The sequence below is a fragment of the Dipodomys spectabilis genome, unplaced genomic scaffold (genome assembly GCF_019054845.1).
Source record: "Dipodomys spectabilis isolate Male_0828 unplaced genomic scaffold, ASM1905484v1 ptg000140l, whole genome shotgun sequence".
Taxonomy (NCBI): domain Eukaryota; kingdom Metazoa; phylum Chordata; class Mammalia; order Rodentia; family Heteromyidae; genus Dipodomys; species Dipodomys spectabilis.
The window spans coordinates 7,705,902-7,733,875 of NW_024870817.1; the positions used below are offsets into that span (position 1 = coordinate 7,705,902).

A 27,974-nucleotide genomic window follows, 5' to 3' on the forward strand; every position below is an offset into this window, starting at 1 on the left:
ACATTCTAGAGAGTAAGAGCTGTATTATCTTTGCAATTCTTCTATACATAGGAAGCTATTTCAAAAAATGTTTTGTTTTGTTTGAGGGGTGATAGATCTCAATACTTTCCTAGTACCATCTTTTTTTTTAATATTAGAGGTTGAACCTGGGCCTTTAAGTCATACCCCTATCTTGACCCAGTTTGGGGCCTGAACTCTGGGCCTGGGCGCTGTTCCTCAGCTCTTCAGCTCAAGGCTAGCACGCTACCACTTGAGCCGCAGCACCACTTATGGCTTTTTTTCTTTTTGCTTATGTGGTGCTGAGCAATTGAACCCAGGTCCTCAGGCATGCAAGGCAAGCGCTCTACCACTGAGCCACCTTCCCAGCCCCCCATACCCCTATCTTGTTGGTATATATTTTACTTTTGAATTAGGGTCTTTGCTAGGGTTGGCCTTATCCCCTTCACCACATGGCTTCCATGTCCTGTTTATCTAGCATTACAGATACATACTATAGACTTGTCAAAGTCTAAAAGCCTTACTCTGTCAAATAGTCTCCAGTTTCCTTCAAGTTTTATCTCCTAGAATCTGTCTTCTGACAATGTGCCTCGCCATTCCTGACCTCTTTTTTTTGTTGTTGTTGTCGGTTGTGGGGCTTGAATTCTGGGCTTGGGCGCGGTCCTTGCACTCTCCAGCTCAAGGCGAGAGCTCTACCGCTTGAGCCACAGCACCACTTCCGGTTTTCTAGTGTTTATTGGAGATAAGAGTCTCACGGACTTTCCTACCCAGTCTGGTTTTGAACCTCGATCCTCAGATCTCAGATCTCAGCCTCCTGAGTAGGTAGGATTACAGGCGTGAGCCACTGGTGCCCGGCAGTAGAACATTAGAACTCTTTCTGAATAACTCCAGGAGGTTCAATCCATTTAATCCTGTAGCATTCTTTTTGTTGTTTTTTTTGTTTTGTTTTTGGTTGGTCGTGGGGCTTGAACTGACCTCTTATCATTTCCATACTCACCTTTGTGACCTACTGATGAGGGTTGATGCTACCTAACTTCTCTTCCTGTTTAACCCAGTCTTAGCTTCCAGTACTCCACTTAGGTTACATTCTCCATGAATATTCTCTGAATCTCCACTCTAGAAATTTCTACCTCCTGTGATTTCCCCAAACAGTCATGTATCTTTCTACTGGCGTTTGATGTTTCCTACCTTATGCTAAGGTTACTTATTATTATTTGCATGTTCTGTCTGTCCATGAAAATGTAAATTCCTCAAGGATAGGGTCTAGATCCTTATGACTTCAAGCACTGTGCTTTTTATGAGTTATGACCTAATAAATTTTGTTGAATCCATACTCAAGTGAATAACAAATTCCAAGAATGAATAAGTGAACTTAATGTTTGCCAGTCTCATATATAATCAATAGTGAGCAACAACATTTCACCTAGTTCTGCATGGCAATATGCTAGGAAGAAAGAGTCACTAAAACTGAAATCAGTTGATATTATTTTGTTCATATTTGTGCTTAAATTGAGAATGGATGCATTTGAAAATATTGATTTAGGGCCTTTTAATTCTCTCTGGATTTAATTTATGCATAGTAACTTTCCCTACTCTCATACCATGAATAACCAACTATGACTATACTCACTCATAAGCATACATTATATTTGTTCATAATTAATAAATGCATCTAGACTCTATTTAGACTATAACATATTTGGCAGATCAGTGACTAAAACTATATTTAGTCTTAGAAATCCTATTGTTCTTATTTCTGTTACCCTGAGAACAATGAATTTGCCTATCATTTCATAAATTTTGACCCACAATGATAGGATTTCCCACAGGTAGCAGATCCAGCATCTTCCTTGTGGCCTTTACAAAAACAAAAAATAAGATGAAAAATGGAACTTCTCAGCAGGGAGGCCCCCTTGGTGATTTCTCTGATCATTTTAGGGTCTCCTTCTCCTTATGTTTAAACCATTATATTTTAAAGTACTCTGGAGGATTGTTAACATCCTTGCTTAAAAATATCCAGAATTTCCTGAAGCAAATATGTTTTAAAAATATATTTGGATGGTTAGTTGCCAAATTGGGCCCCTTAACCCATTTGGACCTCCAAAATATGAAAAAAAGGAAAAAAATAGGAAAAAAGCAAAATTTTTCTAAAAGTAGTATCCTTACACTTTCTTTGTCAGCTCAGAAACCATCCTAAATGCTATTTTCACCATATAGTATTTCATGTTTTTGCCAGCAGTTGGTCTATAAGAGCCTACATATTCATTCTTGCAATGCTTTTCACATAATCAAATGTCACCCCTGTGCACTGCAAATCATTTCATGATGGATTATTAATGCCAGGACCTTGTTCTAAAACATGGAGAAGCCATTATGCCAGCAGTAGCCTTCTTCCTAAGCCATGGATGCCACTTCCAATGGTGCCAAGTAATTGAAAATACTTTAAGTGGAGTATGAGACCAGACTGCAGGACTAATCCCTCTGGTTTCATGAAGTTTCATGAAAGCTAGAAGAGACTATACTCATTCATTCTTTACAAAAGTGGTATTCAGACTGAACTTTAGCTTTCTGATTAATCAAAGGAAAACAGTCCAGTGAATGCCCCTGATAACCACAATCTACTGGTTTTTATGCAAAGAAACTTTCCATTCAGGTAATTGGAGGCTTTTACCTTGAAAACTAAAGAATTTTTAGTTACACCTAACACTACAACAGAGACAGAGAGAGACAGAGAGAGACAGAGACAGAGACAGACAGAGAGAGAGACAGAGAGACAGAAGAGAGATAGAATCTGCCTTAAACTCTGGCCTTGATGCATTACCGCAGTGTTGAGAATGAGAAGTAAAACTATGAATTTATTTTTGAATTTTCAAACAATAAATTATTTTTCAGAAGTCATATTGAAACACCATATTATGAACTGTGCTTTTTCTCAAGAAGCCCTTCTAATATTACAGGCCTTAAATAGAAACCCATGCATTCTGAACATATTTCTTTGCCACTTCTGTCTGGGCAGTTAATCCTTCCTTATCATGACCATGAACAATTGCAATAATTTCCATGTTTTACAGTAAGAACAACTCAGGAGCATCACATCACCTCCTGAAGAAACAGAAGGAAAGTCAGTCATTGTTTCCGCAGCTGTTTTTGTTTCTAAATCCAAAAGGGAAATTGAGTATTTTGTCTTATTTTGTATTTTGATTTAGAAGGTTTGTGATTCAAGTTTTGTTTCCACATCCATGGTGTGATCTTCTATACAGAATGTGCTGTAGACTTAAATTATTCATTCTTATTTTGAGTAAAAAGCACAAGTTCCATTGGATATGGTACTACTCTATACAATTACTTACATGCATGAATTATAATTAAAATTTAAAATGTCGCACACACATATGAATCCAGCTTTGTTGATGTGGGTGCTTGACTTATTGGAAATGTAGACATTTGCCCATTAGGTAGTGTTCTTTTTCATGTGAGTATTTTGTTGCTGTTGTTAAAATGGCTTCACAGAAAATAACCATAGTTGTAGCACTTGAAATTGGAACATTCAATATCTCCACAGGAAAACTGTTAATTGACCTTTTCTCCCTTAATTACTATGTAGCACCCTGCAAGGTAGAGAGATTGGGAGGGATCAGGGCAGAGGAGTTTTTCTCTGAAAGACATTGACTTTATTTAATGGCCTTTGATTACTATGTCACTCTGATGGTCAAACTAAAGTCCTTGCCTAGCAATGTGCCTTGAAAAAAATGACATTGGCATGGATTGTACTGCCTAAAACAAGATAGACGTGTTCAATTTTGTCTTATTTTAGTTACTTAAGAAAGTAAGTACACTTTATCTGTATGAGAAGATTTTTTAAAAAATCGTGTTTTACACTCTCATGTATTATATGAGTCTTCTTAAAGTTTAAGGAAGTAAAAGTATATTTAAATCACAATGATATGTTTATAAAACTCAACTTTCCCCAGGTGGGAATGACTAAGAGAAAATTTGATCAATTCATATACTTGACTAAATAGAATTGTAATGCTCCTTTTGCCTAAAATTAAATCACAGATGTTTTAATATTCTGTACTCCAAAGAGAGGTTCGGTCTCTTCTATAAAATTGAGATTATTATATAGCACTAATGCTGTTTCAACGGTATTTCTTTATGAAATCATTCATGATGTTTTGTATGCCTTTAAAGCTGTGTACCTAGGCTGAGATGCACCACACATTACTTCTAAAGAAGGTATTTCATGCTGAAAAATCAGTTCTGAAAAATGTCTTGTTTTTATAACTAAAAAGACCAAACAATAAAACGGTAGCTATAACCCCATTAAGTCATGTTAGTGAATTATCAAACTTCAATAGCATGTCTTAATTTAAATTGGAAGGGCATATTTTTCTGTTTGTTTTTTGGGGTTTTATTTTGGTCGGTCATGGGGCTTGAACTTTGGGCTTGGGTGCTGTCCCTCAGCTCTTCAGCTCAAAGCAAGTGCTCTACCACTGAGCCACAGTGCCACTTCTGGTTTTCTGGTGGTTTACTGGAGATAGCCTCATGGACTTTTCTTCTTGGGCTGGCTTTGAACCGAGATCCTCAGATCTCAGCCTCCTGAGTAGCTAGGATTGCTGGCATGAGCCACCGACGCTTGGCTGGGCATATTGTCTTAATGAGACCCTTTTTTTTTTTAATTCCCCAGCTTCCTTCCCTAGCTTTAGTCTGTCTTTTTTTTTTTCTTATGAGACAAAGTGCATAGAGATGCTTGGGCTCCAAATAGAGCAGTAGAATGGCATAAAAGGAAAACTCATAGAAGCCCCATAGTGAATAAAAAGACTTCATACTATCTCTCGTGAACTGTCCCATCCTAGTACATAAACATTAGAAAGATGTTCTCCATCACTATAGGTTACTAAATAGAGCAGCCATCTGACTCCCCCATCTCCTCATTTCTCTTTTATGCAATCCTTTACATCTAAGGCCTTATAAAAATAAACCAAAATTGTGAGCCTTAATCGATTCATCTTGTCTGCACCTTAACTTGAAAAAAGAAAATGATGGTATTTTTTTAAAAAAAGAAGAAGAAAGAAAGATAACAATAAAAAAGAAAGAAAAAACCCTCAAGGAGCCTTATACAATATGGGTTTGTAATAGTTACCAGGGGCTTGGGTTTAGGTATGTCTGTAGAATAGCATTTGCAGCAGAGGTAAATGAGGAGGAGGCCAGGTGGTTTATATTATAAAACTAACATTCTGACCCACCATGTGCCTCAAATGTTTCTTTCACTTGACAGGAACTGGTGAGGTTTCTCTGAAAATTGGACTCCCAAACCAGTCCCCTCCCCCCTACCTAGCAAAGACACGTGTTCCCCACACACACACAGACCTCTAAATTGTTCCCTGCATATCCACTGCCAGCCTGACGTGTGCAGAGACACAATGTGGACTTGGATGACTGAATTTCAACCGTTGCCCTTTTTCATATCCCCATCTGGATGGGAGGAAATACTAATATATCCACAATTAGAGAAACTGGAACACATGCAAATATTCATGCTTTGGCCAGGGCAGGCAAGGTCTTAAAGAGCCTGGCTTGTGGTAATTTTTTTTTTCTGGAGGGTTTTTTTTTCTTTTTCTTTTTCTGTCAAGGTGCAACGGAGGTGTTGGTGACACTGACCAGACCTAACAGGCCATACACATAACTCTCCAGGTCACTTGCTGAGACTCAAACTACAAGTTGCAAAAGTAAAATGCTCTTAACCGCCACCACCTGAATGACAGATAGAACAGCCTACAGGGGGCTGGGAAGGTGGCTCAGTGGTAGAGTGCTTGCCTTGCATGCATGAGGCCCTGGGTTCGATTCCTCAGCACCACATAAGCAAAAAGAAAAGAGCTGGAAGTGGCGCTGTGGCTCAAGTGGTAGAGTGCTAGCCTTGAGCTGAAGAGCTGAGGGACAGTGCCCAGGCCCAGAGTTCAGGCCCCACGACTGGACTCCCCCACCCCAAAAAAAAAGAACAGCCTACAGGATTTGAGCAAGAATTCTCACCTCTCACTGTCAGTTTATTTGGTTTTGCCACCTGCAATGTCCCGGGTCTGGGAAAATCCCTTGGGTAAAACATGCTGTTGAGTGAATGCCATCTAAATATCACTGACCTATCCTTGACCCCAGAGAGGAGGCTATCTTTAACTAATACAATCTGATGCTTTTGCTATTCTGTTACTGTTTTTCAAAAACTTTGCTATTAATGTTGCAACTCCTTAGGTACTCTTGATAGACACTGAATGAAGTATGCCCTAACTTGGTTTTATAGATTTTACATCTAAAGGCCTGTTTTCCCTTAATCTTTAAAACACATATAAGAACAATCCTGGGAAGTCTGTTGCTTAGAATGAAGAACCGTCTCTTGTGTGAATGTACTTCCTCTTATGTCCTTAAAGAAAGGATTGTAGTTGGGAGATATCTTCAGTAAAATTTTATGGTGCAAAAATGCCTCAATATGCTTTCAAAACTAAAGCATGGAAAAAAAATCTAACCAAATGAGTGACCAGCAAATTTACTGTTCAGAGTCTATATTGTGTCAATTTCACTAAAAGATGTTCTTTAAGTAACCTACTTTAATAATTAACAAAAAATCAATTTCTTATTAATAACTTGTCTGTTATTATTTTGTTTCAATTCTTTTAAGAACTATCCACCTGGGCTTGGAAGTTGGCTCAGTGGTAGAGTGCTTGCCTCCCAAACATGAGGCCCTGGGTTCAATTTCTCAGCACCACATAAGCAGAAAAAAAGGCGGAAGTGGCGCTGTGGCTCGAGTGGTAGAGAGCTAGCCTTGAGCTGAAGAGCTGAGGGACAGCGCCCAGGCCCAGAGTTCAGCCCCGACAACCGACAAAAAAAAAAAAAAAAAGAATTGTCCAGCCTAAAAAGTGACTAGCAACTAGTTTATTTAAGTATAGCCTACAATTAATCTTGGTTGGATCTTGCCATTGCATTGTAGGAAATGATCACTAGATAAAAAAAACGTCAAACTGCTAAGCAGAAAAATAAAATTGAGAACTGACTTAGACAATTTAGGAAAATTATCATAAAGGGTTTTAAAAAAGAAAAAAATTACAGCACGGAGCTGGTGGCTCACACCTGTAATCCTAGTATCTCAGAAGACTGAGATCTGAGGATCACAGTTCAAAACCAGCCCAGACAGGAAAGTTTGTGAGACTCTTATCTCCAAGTAACCACCAGAGAACCAGAAGTGGCTGTGTCTCAAAGTGGTAGAATGCTAGCATTGAGCAAAAAAGAGCACTGGACAGTGCCCAGGCCTTGAGTTCAAACCCCAGCAAACAAACAAAACGAAACAATAACAAAAAACTAGAATTCTACTTTTTTGATAGTTCATAGAAGTACTTTCTTTAGTGAGATCTCAGCATTTGGGATGTTAACAGAAGACAATTTGCCACAAAGACAAAGAAGCTTCTATATAGCTTCCATATGAATCACAATGCCAGCTTTTGACTTTCTGATTCAGCAGGTCAAGATAGAGCCTGAGAATATACAGCTTTAACAAGTTCCCAGTGACTACAATGTGAACCATAAAAAAATGTTAAACTATGCATCCAGACTCTTGACCTAGGCTTGAGGGTGATTTTTGGAGGTTAACTTATGGGGCCCCAGTGGTTTGTTGATGATATAAACTTCAAAATAAAATACAAAGCTAGAACAAGATGGACTAGTTAGGAAGAAGTTCATATTTAGTACAACTCAGGAAGTTTAATTCAAATGACTTTTGCTCTTGAAGAGTTACCAAATATTTCATAAAATTATTGAGCAAACCAATGTGGTAGAATTCCCAAAACTCTTGACTCTGGACTTAAGCAAGAGGGATTGCACAAGAGATATTTCCTGCAGGATAGGAAATTTCCTCTCTAGTCTATTCACAGATATCCCTTGCATCTGTTTTCCTTCCCCCTACAGTCCCAAAAGCATGATATCAAGGTTAACCTCAGTGCAGTTTCCTCCTTAATGAGCAATCTATTGCCACAGTGCACTGAAGGCTTCTTGGCTTTTACTTCTAAAGGAAGTCAAGTTTGTCAATCAGGGACAGGAGGCAATTGTGGAAACTTCTGCCAAAATAATCCATGGGATATTAAAGTTGTATTATCTGGAGTATTGTTCTGGTTTAGGGAATGTTATGTGAACTTAGCCAAATAACATATTCTCTGTCTTCCAAAGTGGGTGACCATTTCTGTGAGGAAAAAAAAAATAGTCAATAGTCTGTATTCAAAATCCAACACTGAAGTTATTAGACTTGATGTGAATCTTGTGTTCATTTTTTCATTTGCTTGATCTTGGATACAAAACCTTTAAAGCCTCTGTTTCTACAATTGCAAAATAAGAATGATAACTAAACAGCTTTGTAGGATGGCTATGATAACAAAACATGATTAAAAAACATAAAGTTTAATACTTAGCATAATACAGGGCACAGAGTTTCAGCAGTGAACTTAGGATTATTGAGCTTTTTCTCAAGAGTGTATGCTAAGGGAATTCCTAATTACCTGCAGTAAAAACTTTGCAGTGGTTATATATTACTGAACAACAACTGGCCTCAAATCCTACAAACATTTACTGTCTCATACAATCCATGAGCAGTGGGAACCTAGAAGCATTTTAGCTGGGTAGTTCTGCTTTCCTGAAAATTGCAGTCAAGCTGACATTTGGCATTGCTGTGAGGTTGAAATGTTGTCATCTAAAAGCGTGTGTCACTCTGGAGGATCAGCTCCACTGTTCCTTGGGTGGTTTGTGGTGGAAAAGACTTTTGTTTCTTGCTATCATGGGTGTCTTTCCATAAAGCTGCTCAAAACATGGCAGCTGTCTTTTCCTCAAGCAGATAATCAAAGAGCAATAGTAAGCAGCAACACCAAGATGGAAGTAATCTAATTTCAGAAGTGACATGATATTACCCCTAGTGCTGTGTGGAAAGGACTACAAAAGGTATGCATTCCGAGAGGGAGGAATCACTGGGGCCATCTTGCAAACTTGCTACCATTGCCTTTAAATAGCTTCCCTAAGCAAGGCCACAGTCACTCTTCTTTTTAATTTTAGGAGTCTTTGAAATGAGTATAATGGTTTATAATCTACCGGCAAATGAAAGGCATCTGAGCATCAAGACAAATGTCTGAGTGGGGTCTGTTGGCCACTTGGCAAGCATGTGGTTCCACATGCTAAAGAAATCCACAGCTGATTTTGGTAAAATCTCAACCATTAATATTCCAGCTCTGCACTTTCACGAAGTGCAAAGGATAGAAGTTGTCTCTGTATTACAAGTAAGAATGGTTAGCAGACAAGGCACACATTACAAATCTGTATTTATGATGGGGTTTGGCTGAAAAAAGCAAGAGTAAACCATACAACCTGGGAAGTCTATTCCAGAAGGAAGTTGCTTTGAAATAACATCATACTTCACTCACTTCCCTATTGATGTCTTTGACCACCAGGCTAGTATGGACAACAATAAAAATGTTCTGTCCCTTGCCATATTTTATTTATTTATTTATTTTACAGTGCTTCCCACTGCTTGTTGGAAACTCCAACAGTACTTTTCTTATACAGAAACTACACTCTGATTTACATATATCAAACAGGCTGCAGTTGGACTAAGTTCTTGCCAAGTACAGGTTCTTATGGGACAAAAGACTCTCTTAAAAAATCCTGAAAGAAAAAATATTCAGCATTGACTGGCTTGTATTTGTAGTTTCAGAATTTAGAGAAAAGTGGCTGGTTAACATTATAGACGTTTTGAAGTACTTGTCTTTCAAAAATGTAAAGAGCAGTGGCAAAAAAAAGTACTTTGATGGATCAGAATTTATTTTATTTTATGTACTTATTCATCAGTACACTTTCTCCCTCATTGTGCGGAAAGATCCTGTGCATTCAAAGAACAAAATAAGTAAAGACATGTGTCTACTTTAACATCTTGATATTGGTTGGGTCTCCCCTAGTCATTTTTCCATGCTTCCTGGGTAAGTGCTCTTTCTGTTTGCAGCCCGCCCAGCTGCACTTTGATCTCTGAAGCAGTGCTATTTGGTTGTAAATGTATGTGGCGCCTTTGATCTAGTACTTAGCTGGTCTTATTTAAAATAGATAACTTCTTTTATCTAGTAGTGTTTACTAGGGCTCTTTTTCTATGAAAGATGCTTTAAATGCTATTATTTAGATAGAAAGTGGTTTCTTAAGAGTGTTGGGATCTGAATCTAATTCTCCAAATTGTAAAGTCCTAGCAGCTCTATTGTAGATTTTGTAAAGCCAAATTGCTATTAAAATGAGCTGCTGCTACAGATGGCAGGTAATACTTGCAAGAAATTTGTTTGCTTTTTAATGAAGAACTGACTTTTCTAAAGAATAGCAAACATATTCTGCACTTAGGCAAAAATGCTTATATGAGCGAGTTTAAACATAGTAGCCAATTATCCCTATGTAATCCAGGCATGAATACATTGTATTACTGGGTTATATATGCCACAGAAAGTGTATTGAAATGATACTCTCATTTTTTAAGAATAAGAAATATGAGTGCACACACATACATAAACACACACGCACACACACATATACACACATTTTTCAGTCTTTTACAGGATTTCTTAGTGCTTTATTTGTTTCTGAGTTTCTTAAGTTGAATTCTCCCTTATCCTTTATCCTGTTACAGAGGCAGGGGCCACAACAGCAATTACAGCAAAAATTCTTTCCTTAGAGGACTCACAAGCTGGGGATGAAGGGGAAAACAGTATATGAACAAATAATTACAATCAAGCATGGTCAGTATCTCCCCTGGGCAGTGGTCCTCCCAAGCTGGCCTTGAAAAAAGTCAAGCAAAGCTTCTTGGAAGAGACAAAACAGCAAAGCTTCAATGAAAGACTGCTGACTCGAAACTCAGTATCCTAAAGGCTAGATACATAGCTCAAGAGCTAGGATGCTTGCCTAGCAATTGTAAAGTCTGACTTCAATCTAACACTGCTCATGCCCCAAAAATGTCAAACAGAAAAATATTAAAAAAGAACTCAGCATCCTATAACTTTCCAAACAAATCCACAACACAAAGTCAAACTGTCTGCCCTAAACCCTGCGAGCTCAATACAGGGTGGCCCAAACCTTAGAAGAGGTTGAAACTTTAAATGACCTTGCTGCCTAAAGCTATACCGAAATCCTTCTTGCTTGCCATCATGTAACACCAAAGAGAAAAATCATAATTATTTTCCATATATATTTTAAGAGTTTAGCTCTGTTCATCTAAAGAGTGATAGTAAGCTTCCCCTCAGTGTGACAAACTACCTGACAAAACTCAACTTAGAAGGAGGAACCATGTTCTCTGCTCATGGTTTCAAAGGTTTCAGTCCATAGTCAATTGACTCCACAGTTCTGATCCTATGGTGAAGCAAAGTATCATGGCCAGAGATAAATGGCTGCAAATTTGCTCCCCTCATGGTGTCCAGGAAGTGAAGGAGAGTGTAGGAGATGGGTCCTGATATCTCTTTCAAGGGTAGTTCTTGGAAGGACTTGATTTCCACTAGGTCCCATAGCTTAAAGGCTCCACCACTTCCCAGTGTCACCACTGGTTACAGCTAAACCATGAGTATAGCATTCTTTGCTGTTTATATGTTTTTAAGTCCCTGATAGATAATGTTTATTTTTTTTCATTCTCCTGGATATTATGCCATCTTAGACATCTTATAATTTCTTCATCCATGGACTAACCATATAAGCATCTTCATATGTTAGCCAAGGCTTAGGCCCTGTGAAGGATGTTGAGAAAGTATTCAAACCTCCCCTTCTGGAACTGAAGGTGGGGAGGGTGAAAAGGAGTGATCAGTAGTCAATTACATGATCTTTACAATATGTCACCCCAATTGCCTAACAGTTTGGGGGAACAGTCCCAGGGGACCAGGAACCTGACTTGGAGGACTCAAACTGGGCTTGTGGCTTTGTATAGGGGAAGTGGGCCTCTGGAGGCCACAAGGACATAAGTTTAGAGTATTTCTAGGATGGGGCAAAGATGGTTCATGTATAGGGTAGATGGGGTGAAGACAGGAATGTACTAAAAGCAAATTAGAAGGATCTGGATTTTTTCAGTGGGTGGTACAAAGTCTTTGAGCTATGAATTAAGAAAATGAAGTGCTATCCTTGTTATTTTCTTTTTTTACGTTAGTGAGCAAGGGAATCCTGAAAATCATCTATTCTAGGAAGTAGAGGCCTTGGATGAGAAAATTAGTCCCTATAGTGCAGGTAGCTTAGGTTTCACAGCCAGTGAGTGGTGGACCCATGGTTTCCTGGCTACCCCATTCATCAGTCCTGAGCCTGGGCTTTATTTTCCCTGGGACGGGTTTTCTTCTATGAATTCTGGAAGTCTCCTGAAATTGTCACCATACCACCATACTCTAATTGTGTGGGCTCAGCACAGTTCTCATAGGGCTTCAGCACTTTCATTCTGGAACTCAAAGATTCACACCAAATGTGAACTTGTAGAGTAGAATGGCAATTATTAGCTCTTAGAGAGTCAGAGAAGACAGAAAACTATGGGGCTTGCAGGCAGATGAGGAAGACAGGCAAAGAGGATGGGAAGCAAGATTACATTTAGAAATGGAAATATTTTAATATGTTTTACCATTCATGGGTTTTCTGCAGCCTCTCACGCTGGGAAGGCCTAATGGAGTTTGTCTCAAGCAAACTGCATAGATTAGGAGCAAAAGAGAAAGGGTGGGTATTCCTAAAAAAAAAAATCAGGGCACAGTTACTAGAAGGAAGGGGAGGGGGGCAGTGAATGTTGGAAAGTCAAAAACAGTGGATCGGAGCAGCAAGACTCCTGTTCTAAACTCAGGTAAAAATATCTAGCTTCATGTATATAGCTGCCATCAGCAGCTATTCTAGTGCTGTATGGGAATTAACCAATTGGTCTTGACTTTAACCCTGTTATTTCCATTTTACTGAAGAGGAAATTGAGGCAAACAGAGACTAATTCAATTGTTGAAGATCTTACAGCTAGGAAATTGCTAGACCTGGGACTTGACGCTAGCAGCCTCACTCCAGTTCTCGTGTTCTCTTAATTATTGGTACAACTATTTCTAGTTTCTCTGGTTTTCTCCTTTTCTTACTTTTTCCCTCTAAAGTGAAGATCTGAGTAAAGTCCAGGTAAAGAATGTAAATCAACTAGCCTACAATGGTAGGCATTATTACTTTTATTATTCCTTATTAATATAATATGTGAAGCCTCTGCTCATAGAGGGCATTTCATGACTATGAAATAAGACAAAAAACAATTGAAGGTAACCAAGATATTTGAACGAGCTCCATAGCTGGGAGAGAAAGTCTATATGATCTTCAAGGGAAATTAACAGTGAGCATGACAGTAAAACTATGAATGGAACTGTCCAGAGATTCATTGATGTAAGCAGGAAATGCTGAGATTACGAATTCTTTAATGATTCATTTTCACCTTACCTTCTAAAGTGCTGCTTAAGTAGAGCTGAGGCCAGACGAGATGCAGCGAAAGTGGCCCTAATCAACTCCCTCTTCAATGAGCTGCCCTCTCGCAGGATCACCAAGGAATTCATTATGGAAAGTGTTCAGGAAGCAGTGGCCTCCACCAGCGTGAGTATCTGCGAGGGGAGGAAGGAGCCAACCGCGGTGAGAGCCCTGAGCCATTTGAAAAGTGGGATGCTACAGTGAGCAAACTCTTATCTTTAAACTGGTGTAGGTCACTTTTCAGGAGAAAAAAAAAAGAATGGTTGAGTTGGAAATCATAAAATTTGAACTGACTCCTAATTCTACAACTCAGTCATATTCTTCATCTCACTGGATCACAATTAATCAAGCTCTAAGTCTTGATAGATGATTTGATCCATCTTGATTTATGTGAAAGCACTCATGCATGCTTGTGTGTGTTTATATGTGTATGTGTGTGCTGCTTCAAAAACAACAAAAAATCCCGTCTTAGAAATGTAAATGATGCATTTCCCTAGTCATCTAGCACTAGATTCTTTATTTACTCCCGTAAGTAATGGGGTGCCCCTGATTCCCATGACCATCACAAAGGAAACCTTGGGCCTCTACCTGTGACAGGTGTTTCTCTGTGTATGTGGGTTCAAGGGCAGGAACTTGCCATTATCAAAGCCAGTGGCCACCTCCGGCTTGCCTTTAACATTCATAAACTTGATCTGAATCTTTCCTTCTTCGTTTTTGCTTAATTTGGCTAGAAATGTTCTATTATTCTGGAGCAGCTGCTGATAAAAGAAGGAGCAATATCAGACTATCAGTGACCATTTCCCACTTATAAATGCTTTTATCTATTGGAGAGGAGATTGGGAAGGGGCAGGAGAAGAATGACTGGTCTGGCAGGGAGAAAGTAGAAAGCTCTGCTCTGTATCTGGTGTGAGGATGAAAGGAAGCCTTTATTTTCCAGCTCTGTAAATTTCAAGTGCCTTTGAGGAAGAGAAGTTTGGAAAATGATGCCTGATTTATATAAGTGTGGAATTTACTCAGGAGCAGGGAAGGGTCCTCAGTGTAAATGTAATTTATCATTTTTTCTCATGGAGAATTCTAAAGAAAGAGAATATATATATAGCCTGCAGGCTTCTGCAAGGATTTCCTCTGGGATATTTAAAAAGCCAACATAAATATTCCAGCAGCGGTGTGTTAATGTTATTGCATTTGAAAGCTATAAATCCACTGCTATCTGATGCTGGCAGTTGTTTCTTCAGTCTCACAAAGTTGCTATTGCCCTGCTTCCTGGGAATCCAAGACCATGGGATATTGAACAAAGCCCAAATACCATCCAGACCCGTGTTAGCTTCTTAGCCCCACTCCCTATAACAAAAGGCAGGGAAATTTTATTTTTACCTGTCACTCACCCACCTTGTTTCCTAAGTGGTTTAAGAGTATAGAAATGCAAACAAAGATCCATGACTATAGGCCAACACTAGCATGCTAGGAAAGGTTGCCCATTAAGAATCACAGCAGTAGAATATGAACAGTCCATACAATTGAGAATTCTTTCCATTTCAGTTACATCATATTGCCTGCTTATTACCAAAATCAGAGCAAGGTAACTGTTTCAAGATTTCCATAAGCAACGACGGCAACCACACAAACGTTAATGCCTCAACCATCAAAACCACCAAAAACACAGAGATTTCTGCTTTGAGATAATTATTCTATCAAGTATATGATCAGTTAACATTCCAATCAAAAGACAGATTCAAATAGACTGTGAAACCCCATAAATCACAGTGAACAATTTTATCCCAGACCAACTGGAAACTTGGTTGTAGATTCAATATCTGCTCTGGGCTTAAGCCAGCAATAGGATTAATACCTGATCTTTCCAAGAAGGAGAAGAGAAATCAGCAACATTTTCTTTTTCTGTTCTCTGTTTCAAGGGTACATTAGATGATGCAGATGACCCCAGCACAAGTGTCGGTGCCTATCACTACATGTTGGAGTCAAACATGGGGAAGACCATGCTGGAGTTTCAGGTATCTGACTTCCTCCTCCTCCTCCTTCTTTGTTTTGCTGGTCTTGGGGCTTGAACTCAGGGCATAAGGTCTGTCCCTGAGCCTCTCTGTACTCAAGGATAGTGCTCTACCACTTGAGACACAACACCACTTCTGCTTTTTCTGAGTAGCTTATTGGAGATGAGAGCCTCATAGACTTTCCTCCCTGAGCTGGCTTCAAACCATGATCCTCAGATCTCAGCCTCTTGAGTAGGATTACAGGGGTGAGCCACTGGTGCTGAACTGCAAATCATTTTACTAAATATCTCTCCAATAATCTACTTTTAAGTTTCACCATCCCAGAACTGAGTGTAGCAGCCCCAGTTTAGGCATAGTTCAGTAAACTAAAACAAACAAGACTTAGTCTATGTTATGATGAAGGAAAGTAGAAGACTTAACAATCACATCTTATGACCCTGTCATAATTCATCAGATTTTTATTACAAAGTTCCTTTTTAAACAAAATAAAAAATTTGAAGTCTACCTTGTGACCAACTGGCTCTTAATTTTCAGAATTCATAGATGGGGCTCCTGAAGCATTCACTGAATAATGGCCCTTCAGTTCTGATATATTTATTAAGAGATCTGCTTTCCCCTATCAACAACCAAATAAAAAAATTAGCAACCCATAACCTTTCAGACTACTGCTGACAAGCAATAGCAAAGCTGAAGAGCTACATTTACCTACTACAGATGGCTCCAATTTATATTTTAACTTTACAATGGTGCAAAAGCATACCTATGTGGGCATTAATTCAATACTCAATAAATTTCATGAGGGATTCAATACCTTATTATAAAGTAGACTTTGTGCAAGGTGTTTTGCATGACTGTAAGCCGATGTATGCATTCTGGGAATGTTTAAAGTATGCTTAGCGAAACTATAACATTAAGTAGATTAGGTATATTAAATGTAATTTTTTCTTTATTTACTTACTTTGTTTTAAATTAGCATACTTTTGTAATGAGAGGATTTCATTGTCGTGTTTTCATATATGCACATAGTTTACTTTGAGCAAATTCACCTTTCCATCATATGCCTATGTCTTAAGTATTTGACTTGATATTTTTCAGCATACAGTGCGTTTACTGGGACATAACCCAATCATAAATATGTATTTACAAAACAAATTGTTACATTAATAACAATAGCAAGCATATTAATAGCTACTGCTTATTGGATGCTTTCTTCATCTGGCATAGTACATTGCTTCATAATGCTCTTAACAAGCATTATTATAATTTAATCATTACAACAATACATATTGTTACTGTTATTGAAGGAAGTTTGTCATTGCTCAAGCTTCTGACCCAGGTAGTCTGACCTTTGACCTCATACACCTGATTCCTACCCAGTGCAGGGCTGGGTATATAAACATTCAATAGTGATTGGGGGGAAAATAGTGATTGGGCAGGAAGTGTATGCCCTCTATGCCCTTCTAAACAACTAAGCTTGAAAGAAGTTGAGTAACATGGAATGCTGTAGAAATCAATATGGAGTGGGTTAACCAAGGGGCTTTATCCCCAAGTAATTCTATTTTCTTTGGTTAAATTCCAAGAAGTAATCAGAGATTATGGCATTAGATCCAAGAAGCAATCAGAGATATAAAATTTCATGAAAAAAAGAGTCCCCAAACCTGTTTATCATGTAGTTTACTATGGAGTTACAGCTGAGGCTCGAAGCCAACTTTTAAGTACCTTTTTGTTACCTTTGAAATCTTTTTCTGGCTAATGGCATGGTGATTTCTCATGTGGCTATCTGTCTTTATCAGCTGCACATAGGATTGAAGCATAAGTGCTTTCGTCCCTTCTTTAACCTTTGGGTAGACAATTTCTTCCTAAGTGACTATGATCTGATGGACCGCTCAGACAGCCTGACTTGGGTTGAGAGTAACCAGGTATCCTTAAGGATTCACTGTCCTCTGAGTTGGAAGAGGGCTTATGTGAGCTCAGCAGTTCTAGCCCAGGCAGTCAGATGGACTGGCTACTTTTACCCTCACTCTGTTCCTTACATTTAAATCTGTTTCCTCATTGCCGTGTCAAATTTAGGGAAATAATGGTACTGCCTCAGAGTGCTAGTGTGAATAAGTGGGATACTACAAGAAGAGGGTTGGTCAGTACCCAGCATATAGAAAATGCTTCATGAAGGTTAACGATGATTGTTCTGTGTATTTCTGAAGAATTGCTTTATACTTGAAATGCCAGGGCATTCTAGCTCATTTCTGGGACAGCTTTCATGAAACTAGAAGCTTCAGAGGAGGATAAGGGAGCTAGCTCTTACCAAAATGCTCAACCCTCTGCTGTGGAATAAAAGGGTGGAAATATATTAACAGTTTATCCCCCCAACACACACAGTCTAAAACCGAACAGATAAAGAATAATGAAAGAGGATAATGTCACACAAGTAATAACATGTGTGTAAAAATCCTACAGAACTACAAGTGATGTTTATCTGTCACTTGCCATCCAAGAGCTTATTCATTCAGAGATTCAGGTCCTCCACAAAATAGAAATAACAGTGACATATCATAGGACTGAAAAATGTAACATTTTCTAAAGCATGTAGCCTAGTCCCTCTCATAAGAAAGAAAAAAAATCATTTAATGCCTCCTTTTACGCTCCATTAAAAGAATATTGTGCTTCTTTCACTATAGAAGGAAGTCTGCCCCAGCACACAATAGCTGGGATGTCTATAATAGCTTTTCTCAGTAAAGTTATGAGTGATTTTGAATGTCATTGGTGCAGTCTGCCAAAGATGAAGCAGGTGAGAAAACTTTTCTTTCCTTTAAATTCCATTCATGTTCTTTGGAATTCCATGAAAGGCTCTACAGTCAACCTCGCCTTGCTTACACTTTAATTGCCTTCTTTAGGGCTGTGTGTGGTCTGTGTTGTAAGGTATTTAAATAAATGAAATAATCGTTCAACGGTACTATGGAAATGCTTCATAAAGTCCCAAAAGGGAGGCTGAATACCAGGGACAGAACAAAGAAAGGGGAGGATGGGAGGGTAGGAAAAAAATCCCTGCAGGAGGGGTACTGGTAACCCAGGAGGAAGGCCTAGGACCATTTCCTTTTCCTTCCGCCTGCCTGCTGGGGCTTAGTTCCTTTAAAGGCCTGGGCTAAAGGCCTCAGCCTGTGTCTTCACATAATGGGAGGTGACCGTGGGCCTGGGCTGTGTTTGCAGAGACACAGCAATTCAGTCCCCCTGGTGGGTCATCGACATGTGTTTGGATCCAGGGATGGATGACTCCGAGGTAGAAAAACAAGACGGTGTCTCCTGCCAGCCCTCAGGCTTTCAGGGGGGCCGTCCTGCAGCCAGCTTTCTGAGGAAACATGATAGGCTGCTGCTTACCTTCCCTTCTTGGGAGGGAAGCCGCTGCCTGTCTGAGGCACCGTTGCCAGAGAGAACTGCCTGCTGTTTGGGGGGAGGGATGGGATCAGCAATAGGCGCTGGGTCTTGTCAAGGTCAGAATCTAGGCAGAGTTGGGCTGAGGCTGGTTAATATATTTACCCTAAAGCCTAATGCAATCCAAGGACGCGTTGTTTATTTACATCTTTGCTAAATTCTCCAGGTCGCCATTTAAAACCTTATCCCATAAACAAATTTCCTCTTAAATCCATTCTCTTGGGTGGAGAGATGGTACCCACCTGTTTTCCAAGTTCTCCATTTACAGTGTTTGTTTGTCTTATTTCTGATGAATCGCAGAACCAGGCCAGCCTCCTAGACAAAGCTGCAGAGAGAAGCAGTGAGCATTTTCTCCCCTACAAAGTAGCAGGAAAGCCATTATGTCTACCAAGAGGCAATGCCAGGCAGAGCTGTGAGGACAGAGCCCAGTTGTGGCCAGTTTCAATGGAATAAATGACAAAATGAACCAGGAAAGCTGTGGAATAGGAACTCCAGTTGCAATTTTCTCTAAAAAAGGAAAGAAAACAATCTGCTTTATTCTCCATCCAGTTTAAAATTCCCTTTGTTGTTCAAGATAAGCTAAATAATTTTAAGGGATCCAGGGAAAAATAAAAAAATACAGGGACCTTTGTTTGAAACCTAGTAAGAATTTTTTAAGAGAGTAGGATATCACACCAATGGCAGAGATCTATGTGGCTGCATAGACCTCAAATTTATGAAGCCAGGCTTAATCCTGGGACACACCCAGAAGGGCCCAGGAGAAGACAGGCAGAGGAAAGGCCAGGATTAGAGTTATGAAAGTGAGACATTTGTCACTTGCACACAACTGAAAGGCACACTAAGAAACTTAGTGATCAAGGAAATGGCACTGTAGCTCAAAGTGGTAGAGCTAGCCTTGAGCAAAAGAAGTTCAGGGACCGTGCCCAGGCCCTGAGTTCAAGCCCTAGGACTGGCAAAAAATAAAATGAAAGAAAAGATAAGAAAAAAGAATTCAGAGATCAAGACAGAAAGTATCATAGTGCAATTCCCCAAGTGCAAAATGGAAGGAAGGAAGGAAGGAAGGAAGGAAGGAAGGAAGGAAGGAAGGAAGGAAGGAAGGAAGGAAGGAAGGAAGGAAGGAAGGAAGGAAGGTTGTGAGAAGCAAAATATCCTGAAATGTGCATGAATCACCTCACTCAGCTTAAGTCATGCCTCACTCCCTCACTCTAAACATGCCAGTGCCTCACTTTCCGGGTCAGTCCATCCAGGAATCCCAAGCTTCTAGATTAGGCCACAGACAACATTAACTTCCTAAAGAGTGACAAGGCTTCTCCAAGGAGCAAGGAGGATGGTAAAAACGAAGCCGGGAGAAATCACAGTGAAACTAGGAAGTGATTCCCGCAGAAGTGCCCACGTCATAGCCCTGCCCATATGTCAGCCAGCAGGAAGTCAGGATTTTCAGTGGAATGAGACAGAGGGATGTAAGGATTTCCTGGGGATGAGAACTAACTCAGACAGATTGGGGAAGAATTTGGTCTTATGAGAGGAAATGAAGCACTGGGACCAAAAGCACACAGAAACGCTGAACCATCCTTTAATGATGTAATTATGATGGGATTAATATCTCCATAGAAGGCAAAAAAAAAGAGATAAGGGTATGATAATGTAAAAGATGAGAAGAGAGCCATCTTTACTTGAGGATTTTGAGGACCTGAGCAACACTGAGGAAGGGATCCTTGGGCCAATGGAAAAAAAAAAAGCTGCTTGGTATTAATAGAATACTAGAATGATTTAGACAAACCAGAGGGGAGATATAGCTGAACTTTCTCCCAGAGGCAAAATAGTTCATACCTCTTTGGGGAAATTTTTGAGTGCTCAAGGCTGCTAGGGGGCATGAGAAAGGTTTCTGGTGGTATTCATTGGCTAATCATGGATTCTAAAGTCTTTGGGGAATTACAAGATGGAATGACAGCAGTACATCTGTAAGAGGCAGCTGATGGTATATAGATAAGAATGAGAAATCAGAAGACCCTGGAAGAAGATAGAAGTTAAGCTGTGTTTGCTGTATGGTGTTTCTCAAACTGAGCATCAACAATGTCAGGTCTATGTCAAGATGGATATTGGAAACCATAAATAAGTCCAGTATATCTGATTGCTATCTTAACATAGAAGGTGTAGCTCAGTGAGAGAAGGCTTGCCTAGCATATGTAATACCCTGGCTTCCAACATTTGTACCTCAAAATATGCAAGCAAAAGATTTAGGGTAGGTGAGGGATCAGTTGGAGAAGAGGGTGGCATTTCTTTCTTTATTAAAACATTGACAAACAAAATAAATACAAAATGCAAGTAGATTTTCTTTTGTGTGTGGGCCAGTACTGGAGCTTGAACTCAGGGTCTGTACCCTGTCCTTCAGTTTTTTTCACTCCAGGTTGATTCTTTACTGGAGCCACAGCTCCAATTTTGGCTTTTACTTTTTGTTCTTGTTGTTGTTGGTTAATTGGAAATGAGTCTCAAAGGATTTCCTGCCCAGGTGGGCTTCAAACCACAACCTCAGATCTGAGTCTCCTGAATAGCTAGGATTAAAGGCATGAGACACCAATACCTAACTTCAAGTAGATTCTTATAAAACATGAAACCAAGAGATATTTCTTCTTTGCAAATATTTGTGTTCTATCATATCATTAGATTATACATTGTATATGAGACCCTGTTTCATATCAGAGCATACAGAATTCATGTTAATTCTCTGGCTACAAAATATTGGATGACTGGATTGGAGGGGTGTGGTGAGATAGCAAGAATGTATTCTTCTGAGCAACTTGGGGCTACTTTGGGAAAACCCTAATTAAGCAAGATTTGGTCTATAGAATAAAAGGCTCTTTCCTTTCTCCTCCAGTGTAGTGATGAGATGGAGTAAAAATCTGGATGGAGTAAAAATCTGGCTACAAGAAGACCCTTCCCCGGGCATTAGATCCAAGACCATAGGCAGACTTCTCTGTTCTAGGCAAGAGGAGAAACGGCTGATATTCATGTTATATTTCAATGAATGGAAACTTTTACTGAGGGATCTGGGAGCTGCTGGGATGCAATAAAACACAGAAAAAAGTCAAGCTGTATCTCAGACTGAAAACAAAAACCACTTATTTGTAATAAGAATTTTAGATAGTATCATTTGCTGTCCTGATAATCTAATAGCTCTATTATTTACCAATAATTTGTAAAATATCAGCAATCTAAGACTACACATTTCTTTATTTTCCTAATGAAAACATGTCCCCTGAGCAAACTTAAGGAGACTGTTAATAAAAGACTGTTTTTGTGAGTGAGCAGAGGGACATCTGTCTAAATGCTAAGCTTTCACAACTCTTTTTATGAGCAGGAAGTTTCTTAATTGTATTGACTTCTTTTCCAATAATTACATGGTTGTGGTTTATACTGTTCATCCATAATAGATGTCTCTCTGACAAAAATAAAGAAAAAAAATCCTTCTGCTACTGAAACACAGATAATTTCAATGGAACATTAGTATGCCCACATTAATAAATGCCCACATTAGTAAAATACAATTTTTGGTATGTTAATACACCTGGGATTGATATTACTATCAAGTAGGGAAAAGAAACATAAAGTTCCTAGGTGCACTACTGTGCTGGTGTTGGGTAGGAAACAATGTATTTTAAGGCACATATTACCTTATGCTCCCTATTTTAGGGAATACTTCTAGCTGGAACTTATAGATTTAGATGATGTTTTAATTTCTGTAGTATCCTTTAGGGAATACTTCTTGATGTAACATAGATTTAGGCATTTTATATTGCCAAAATACAAAATAAAATTTCATTTGTGATTCTAGGATCAGACAAGCTTTCATTCCAAAAATTAGACTTCGTGTCCTTATGAGCTGATAAGAGGAGGTTAGACTCATGGAGAGAAAAGAGCTAAGAAAGCAGAAACAGAGCCCCAAACGGATCAGTCGTTTCAAGGTTATTTTCCTTGTAAAGATTAAATAGAAAGCAAGAGGGGAATCCTTTATCACATTGGCTAAAACTGGGGATTTGGCTATTTACCTCATTCCCCCTTCTTCCCTCTCTTGGTGTCTGGGAAGGTTAGATAAACAACTTAGTTTCAGTTTGGAGACAAGGAACCTTAGCCTGACTGGGTTGAGTACAGGAATTCAGCCCAGACCAATGGCCTATAAAATTCTAACAATATTTGCATATTATTATGTATACAGATTTAAATTCTTAAAAACTTAAGCCACCAAGCCCAGAGTTCAAGCCCCATGACCAACCAAAAAAAAAAAAACAAAAAAACCATTTCCTTTCATATGTGATATAGTCATACAATTCAAAATTCAAAGGGTTAAGCTGGGTGCTGTTGGCTCATTCCTGTAATCCTAACTACTCAAAAGAATGAGATCCAAAGGATGGATCATGGTTTCCAGCCAGCCCAGGCAGAAAAGTCAGTGAGACTCCATTCCTGAAATAACCAGCTAGAGGTGTGGCTACAGTAGTAGAATGACAACTGAGCAAGTGTGAGACCCTGAGTTCAAATTACAATACCAACGAAAACAAGAAGAAAGACAAAAGCAACAAAGAAATAGCAACAACAACTCAAAACAAAAACAAAAATCTCAAAGAATTTTCTGTGGGAGGAAGGAATCCTTCCTACTCTTGTCCCTTAGACATTTATTTGACTAATGTTTTCATCATATTCTTTCTGTTTTTATTTTAGTATTTATTTATTTATTCATTCCATTTATTCAGGTGCTGGGGATGGAACCTAGGACTTTGTACATGATAAGCACATGTTATACAACTGAGTCATACCCACAGCACCTTATCAAATTCTTTTGTATTTTTTTTTTTTTGTCAGTCATGGAGCTTGAACACAGAGCCTGGATGTTCAGTGTTCAGTCCCTGAGCTGTTCTTTTGCTCAAGACCAGTGCTTTACCAGTTTGAGCCAGAGATCTACCTCTGTTTCTTTGGTGGTTAATTTTTTTTAATTTTTTATTGTGAAAATACCATACAGAAGGGTTACAATTACATGGGCAAGATAATGAGTACATTTCTTATCAAGTATTGTTGCCTCCTCCTTTGTTTCCTCTTCCCATCCCTTCCCATCTCCCTCCCACCCCCCACCGGGCCAAAGTAAAAATTATATTAAGTGAAGTAAGCCAGGCCCAAAGAAACATAGGTCCCATGGTTTCCCTTATTTGCAATAACTAGTATATGTCTGAGACAAGCAGAAAAGGTCAGATAAGTTGATGTTAGGTGAAATGAACCCCAAGATAAGTATTCAAATGTTTTTTTTCTTTCTTGCGATTGTTTCTAACATATTTATAAGATAATTTCTTTGTTGCTTTGTATGTCCCTCCCCCACGGTACAACCCCTGCTCTCACTGTATTTGATACTGGTATAATTTGTGGAAGGGAAGGGCAAAAACAAACCATTTAAACAGGGATACAGGTGGACTCATTGCAACAATGAGATGTACAAGCCGTTATGTTGAAAAATGATCTTTGGTGGTTGATTGAAGATAAGACTTTCGCAGACTTTCCTGTCCAGCCTGGATTTAAACTACGACCCTTACATCTCAGCCTTCTAAGTAGCTAGGGTTATAGGTGAGAAGAATCAGAACTGTTTCTTTTTTTTTAATTTTTAATTTTTATTTATTTATTTTTTATTGTGAAAATACTGTACGGAAGGGTTACAATTACATGGGCAAGATAATGAGTACATTTCTTATCAAGCATTGTAGCCTCCTCCTTTGTTTCCCCTTTTTATCCCTTCCCATCAAAGAACTATGGTTGGCATTGATAAACCAATAGGTATAAGGAGGTCTTCCATCGTTTTTTTTTAATATCACAAAGTATACATTGTTGTATGTTGCTTTTATTTTAATAACATATCACAAAAGATTTTACATTAGAACCTATAATGAGTTTTTATCCTTTATAAATATGATATATTCAATGGCATGGATATATCATATTTGCATATTTTACTTAAGCATTTTTCAAAGAATGAACAAGTAAATTATTTCCAGTCTCTGGCAATCTCAAAAATAACATAATGTAAAAACTTGCCTATCTATTTCTCTGAAGTGCTAATATATTTAGGTGATTTCTTGGGTGAACAATTATTGGAGTAAATGTATTTTTAATGTGGATCTTTAGCCATCTCATTATGCAAGCACGTAAAGCAAGGGAGTGAAGGATTAATTATCCCAGGGCCTAGGTAATCTGTTTGGTCAAAAGTCCCATAGTATTTGTTCTAACAATGTTGTTTATCAGAATTATGAGCTGCTTGTCTCCCACTGACATTTCTTTAAGACCAATGATCTATGTTTGGGTTTTGTAGGAACTGATGACCATTTTCCAGCTATTGCACTGGAATGGGAGTCTAAAAGCCCTTCGTGAAACAAAGTGTTCTCGACAGGTAAGATTTTTTCCAATTAAGACAGGTTAGTGTGTGTGAACTAAACAGATGGTTTATCATATTTAGGAGATTTTCTTTATGTAGCTACTTTTGTTTAAATTTTATACTTATTATTATTATCTTTAAATAGATGTGCAAAGGGTTTTCAATTTAACATGTCATTTTATGAGCACAATGTATCTCAATTAATGCCATCCTTTTCACAATTCTCTCCCATCTTTCTCAACCCCAAACATCCCGTCTATTTTCTTAGTACCATTTTCACACACACACACACACACACACACACACACACACACACACACACACACACAATTGCATGTTATAGTTTTTGAGTAAGAGCACAGAGCACATGAAGAAATGCACCTAGCAATGCGTATGAGTCAGAGAACAACCAAATACATAAACACAAATGTTAGTTAGACACAGGATTGATTCATAAGCCTATATTGAGTATAGAATGGAGCCATCATTAACCCAGAACCTTCATTGAGCATCTGACCTGCCTAATTTGGGTCTGGGACCTTCTTATACCTCAAAACACAGAAGGCAAGTTGAAAATTCACTGCTTCTGAAAGCTCCGAGAAGACAGGCAAAGCTGGCTGTAGCAGAATCATATTTTCCACTCCACCAGAAGTCCCCAGCGAACAACAGAAACCTTTGTAAACTTGAACACACTAGCATTCAGTCACCTCAATTTTATGGTTTAGAAATTTCTTCTTTATTTTTCAGAGACAGAGTCTCACTTATTTCTTTATTACATATGAGATGCTCCCTCCCCTCCTTGTAATAACAAATATGTCTCTCCTATGTACTTAATGGTTTCCACCTGTTGTCCTCTGGGCTTTATCCTGTTTTGACCTGCGATTAGAACTTGAAAGATGGCAGTTTATTTCTGAGAACTTTCTAATAAGCATTTGAGTGGGGGAACCACCCCTGGCTTAGGCAGCGAGAGGAAGGTAAATGGAAGCGTTTTCCACACAGGGCAGCCCCCAGGAGTTTTTAGTTGTTCTTTGCATAGAAAATATGGCTTTCAAAATGTCAACTATGGAAAAGAAATGAGTAGCTGACAATGGTTTGGGCTATTTTTTCCCCTTGCTTTGATTTTACAAAAGCCCTTTGAAATATGTTGGATTGGTTATAAACACTTTTCCATGATTGTTTTTAATTTGTTAAGGTCATAAATAAATACCATATGTTCTTGAAAATAAAAATAAGCAATGTATCCACTCCACATGACCAAACATACACATGACAGTATGATGTATTGACATTTTTTTTCATAGAATGGAAGGTAGAGGCTAAGTTTTAATTGCTCACAACGAGACACATGTATCATGGAGGTATCATGATGATATAGATAATGATGATGTCTACATTCCATAACAGATTCTTACATTTCTCTCTGGAGTTACTATGAGCCATCTGGGCTGTCATCTTTCTAACGGTCACAGCAACCAAATGGGCAGTTGGTGGTCCTGTTTCCTACTAAATACTTCCCATTTTTGCAGTAGATGTGACCAATGCATGTTCTGCCAAATCAATCTATTTCCTTCTGTCTTATCAAAGGAAATAGTGATAAGCAGAAGGGTCCCATGATTAAATGAGGTAATAATCACAACAATTTTCATTGGAATGTATTTTTTTAGGGCTTGCATTTTTGAGAGATGTTAGAGCTTTGTTTGTCAACAGTGTCATCATTCCTAGTAGCATATTTTTGTTTTTGTTGTTAGACCCTAATAGGGCTTGAATTAAGGGCTTCACGCTTTCTAGGCAGGCACTATACTACTTGGAACATGCTCCCAGCCCTAGAGTGTGTTTTGATTCAAACTTGGATGACTTGCATAGTTGAATGAGATCAACCCCTGATTTCTTTGGAGAAAAATGTATGTCAACTAGATATTGTTTGCATTTATTAATATCAAGAGTTGTTGGGGAAAAAAATAAAACCATGATTGTGTGTGTGTCTGGCAGTGGGAGTAATTTATGAAAGGTCATGTCCATGTTTGCCTTCATTTACTGATACTCTGAACTTCTGCTTCTAGGAAGTCATCTCCTATTATTCCCAGTATTCTTTAGATGAGAAGATGCGAAGCCATATGGCCCTAGACTGGATAATGAAGGAACGAGAGTCCCCAGGAATCCTCTCTCAAGAGCTACGAATGGCCCTGAGGCAGCTGGAGGAAGCCAGGAAGGCTGGACAAGAGCTACGGTTTTACAAGGAAAAAAAAGAAATCCTGAGCTTGGCTCTCACTCAAATCTATAGTGACCTGGACCTTTCCTCACCTAGTGATGACCAGCTGAGCCTCACCGCCCTGTGTGGCTACCACTAGCAAGCCAAGATCTCAGGTGCCCCTCAGGACGCTTATCATTAGGAAACTATCCGATAGAGTTCATTCATTTTTAGCATTGGTAGCTACTACCTGAAGGCTGTACTAATCCCTTTACCTCTTTTGTTCCCAGAATGGGAAGGTAGTTGGGCTCTGATAGAACCTGACATCCAAGCTTTTGTTGTTGTTGTTGTTCTGTTACACTCTCTGAGGTTCTCCTCAAGCTGAAGAGATTAGGACAGGATCATTTGAGACATAGATTCCAGGGCTGGCTCCAATCTAAAGCTTAGTTGATATGTG

General features: G+C 38.8%; 1 protein-coding gene across 2 annotated transcripts in view; it reads left to right on the forward strand.

Moving 5' to 3' along the window:
- Positions 1-27,726, forward strand: part of Lix1 (limb and CNS expressed 1) — a 53,062-nt gene extending 25,336 nt beyond the window's left edge. Inside the window, exons 3-6 of one of the 2 annotated variants that reach the window (XM_042690950.1) lie at positions 13,477-13,617; positions 15,405-15,500; positions 25,267-25,344; positions 27,390-27,726. In XM_042690950.1, coding sequence (XP_042546884.1) covers positions 13,477-13,617; positions 15,405-15,500; positions 25,267-25,344; positions 27,390-27,677 — 603 coding nt within the window. In that variant the 3' untranslated portion in view covers positions 27,678-27,726. The remainder of the gene's footprint in view (positions 1-13,476; positions 13,618-15,404; positions 15,501-25,266; positions 25,345-27,389) is intronic. The other variant, XM_042690951.1, reaches the window with a different exon arrangement.
- The last annotated feature ends 248 nt before the right edge of the window (positions 27,727-27,974 follow it).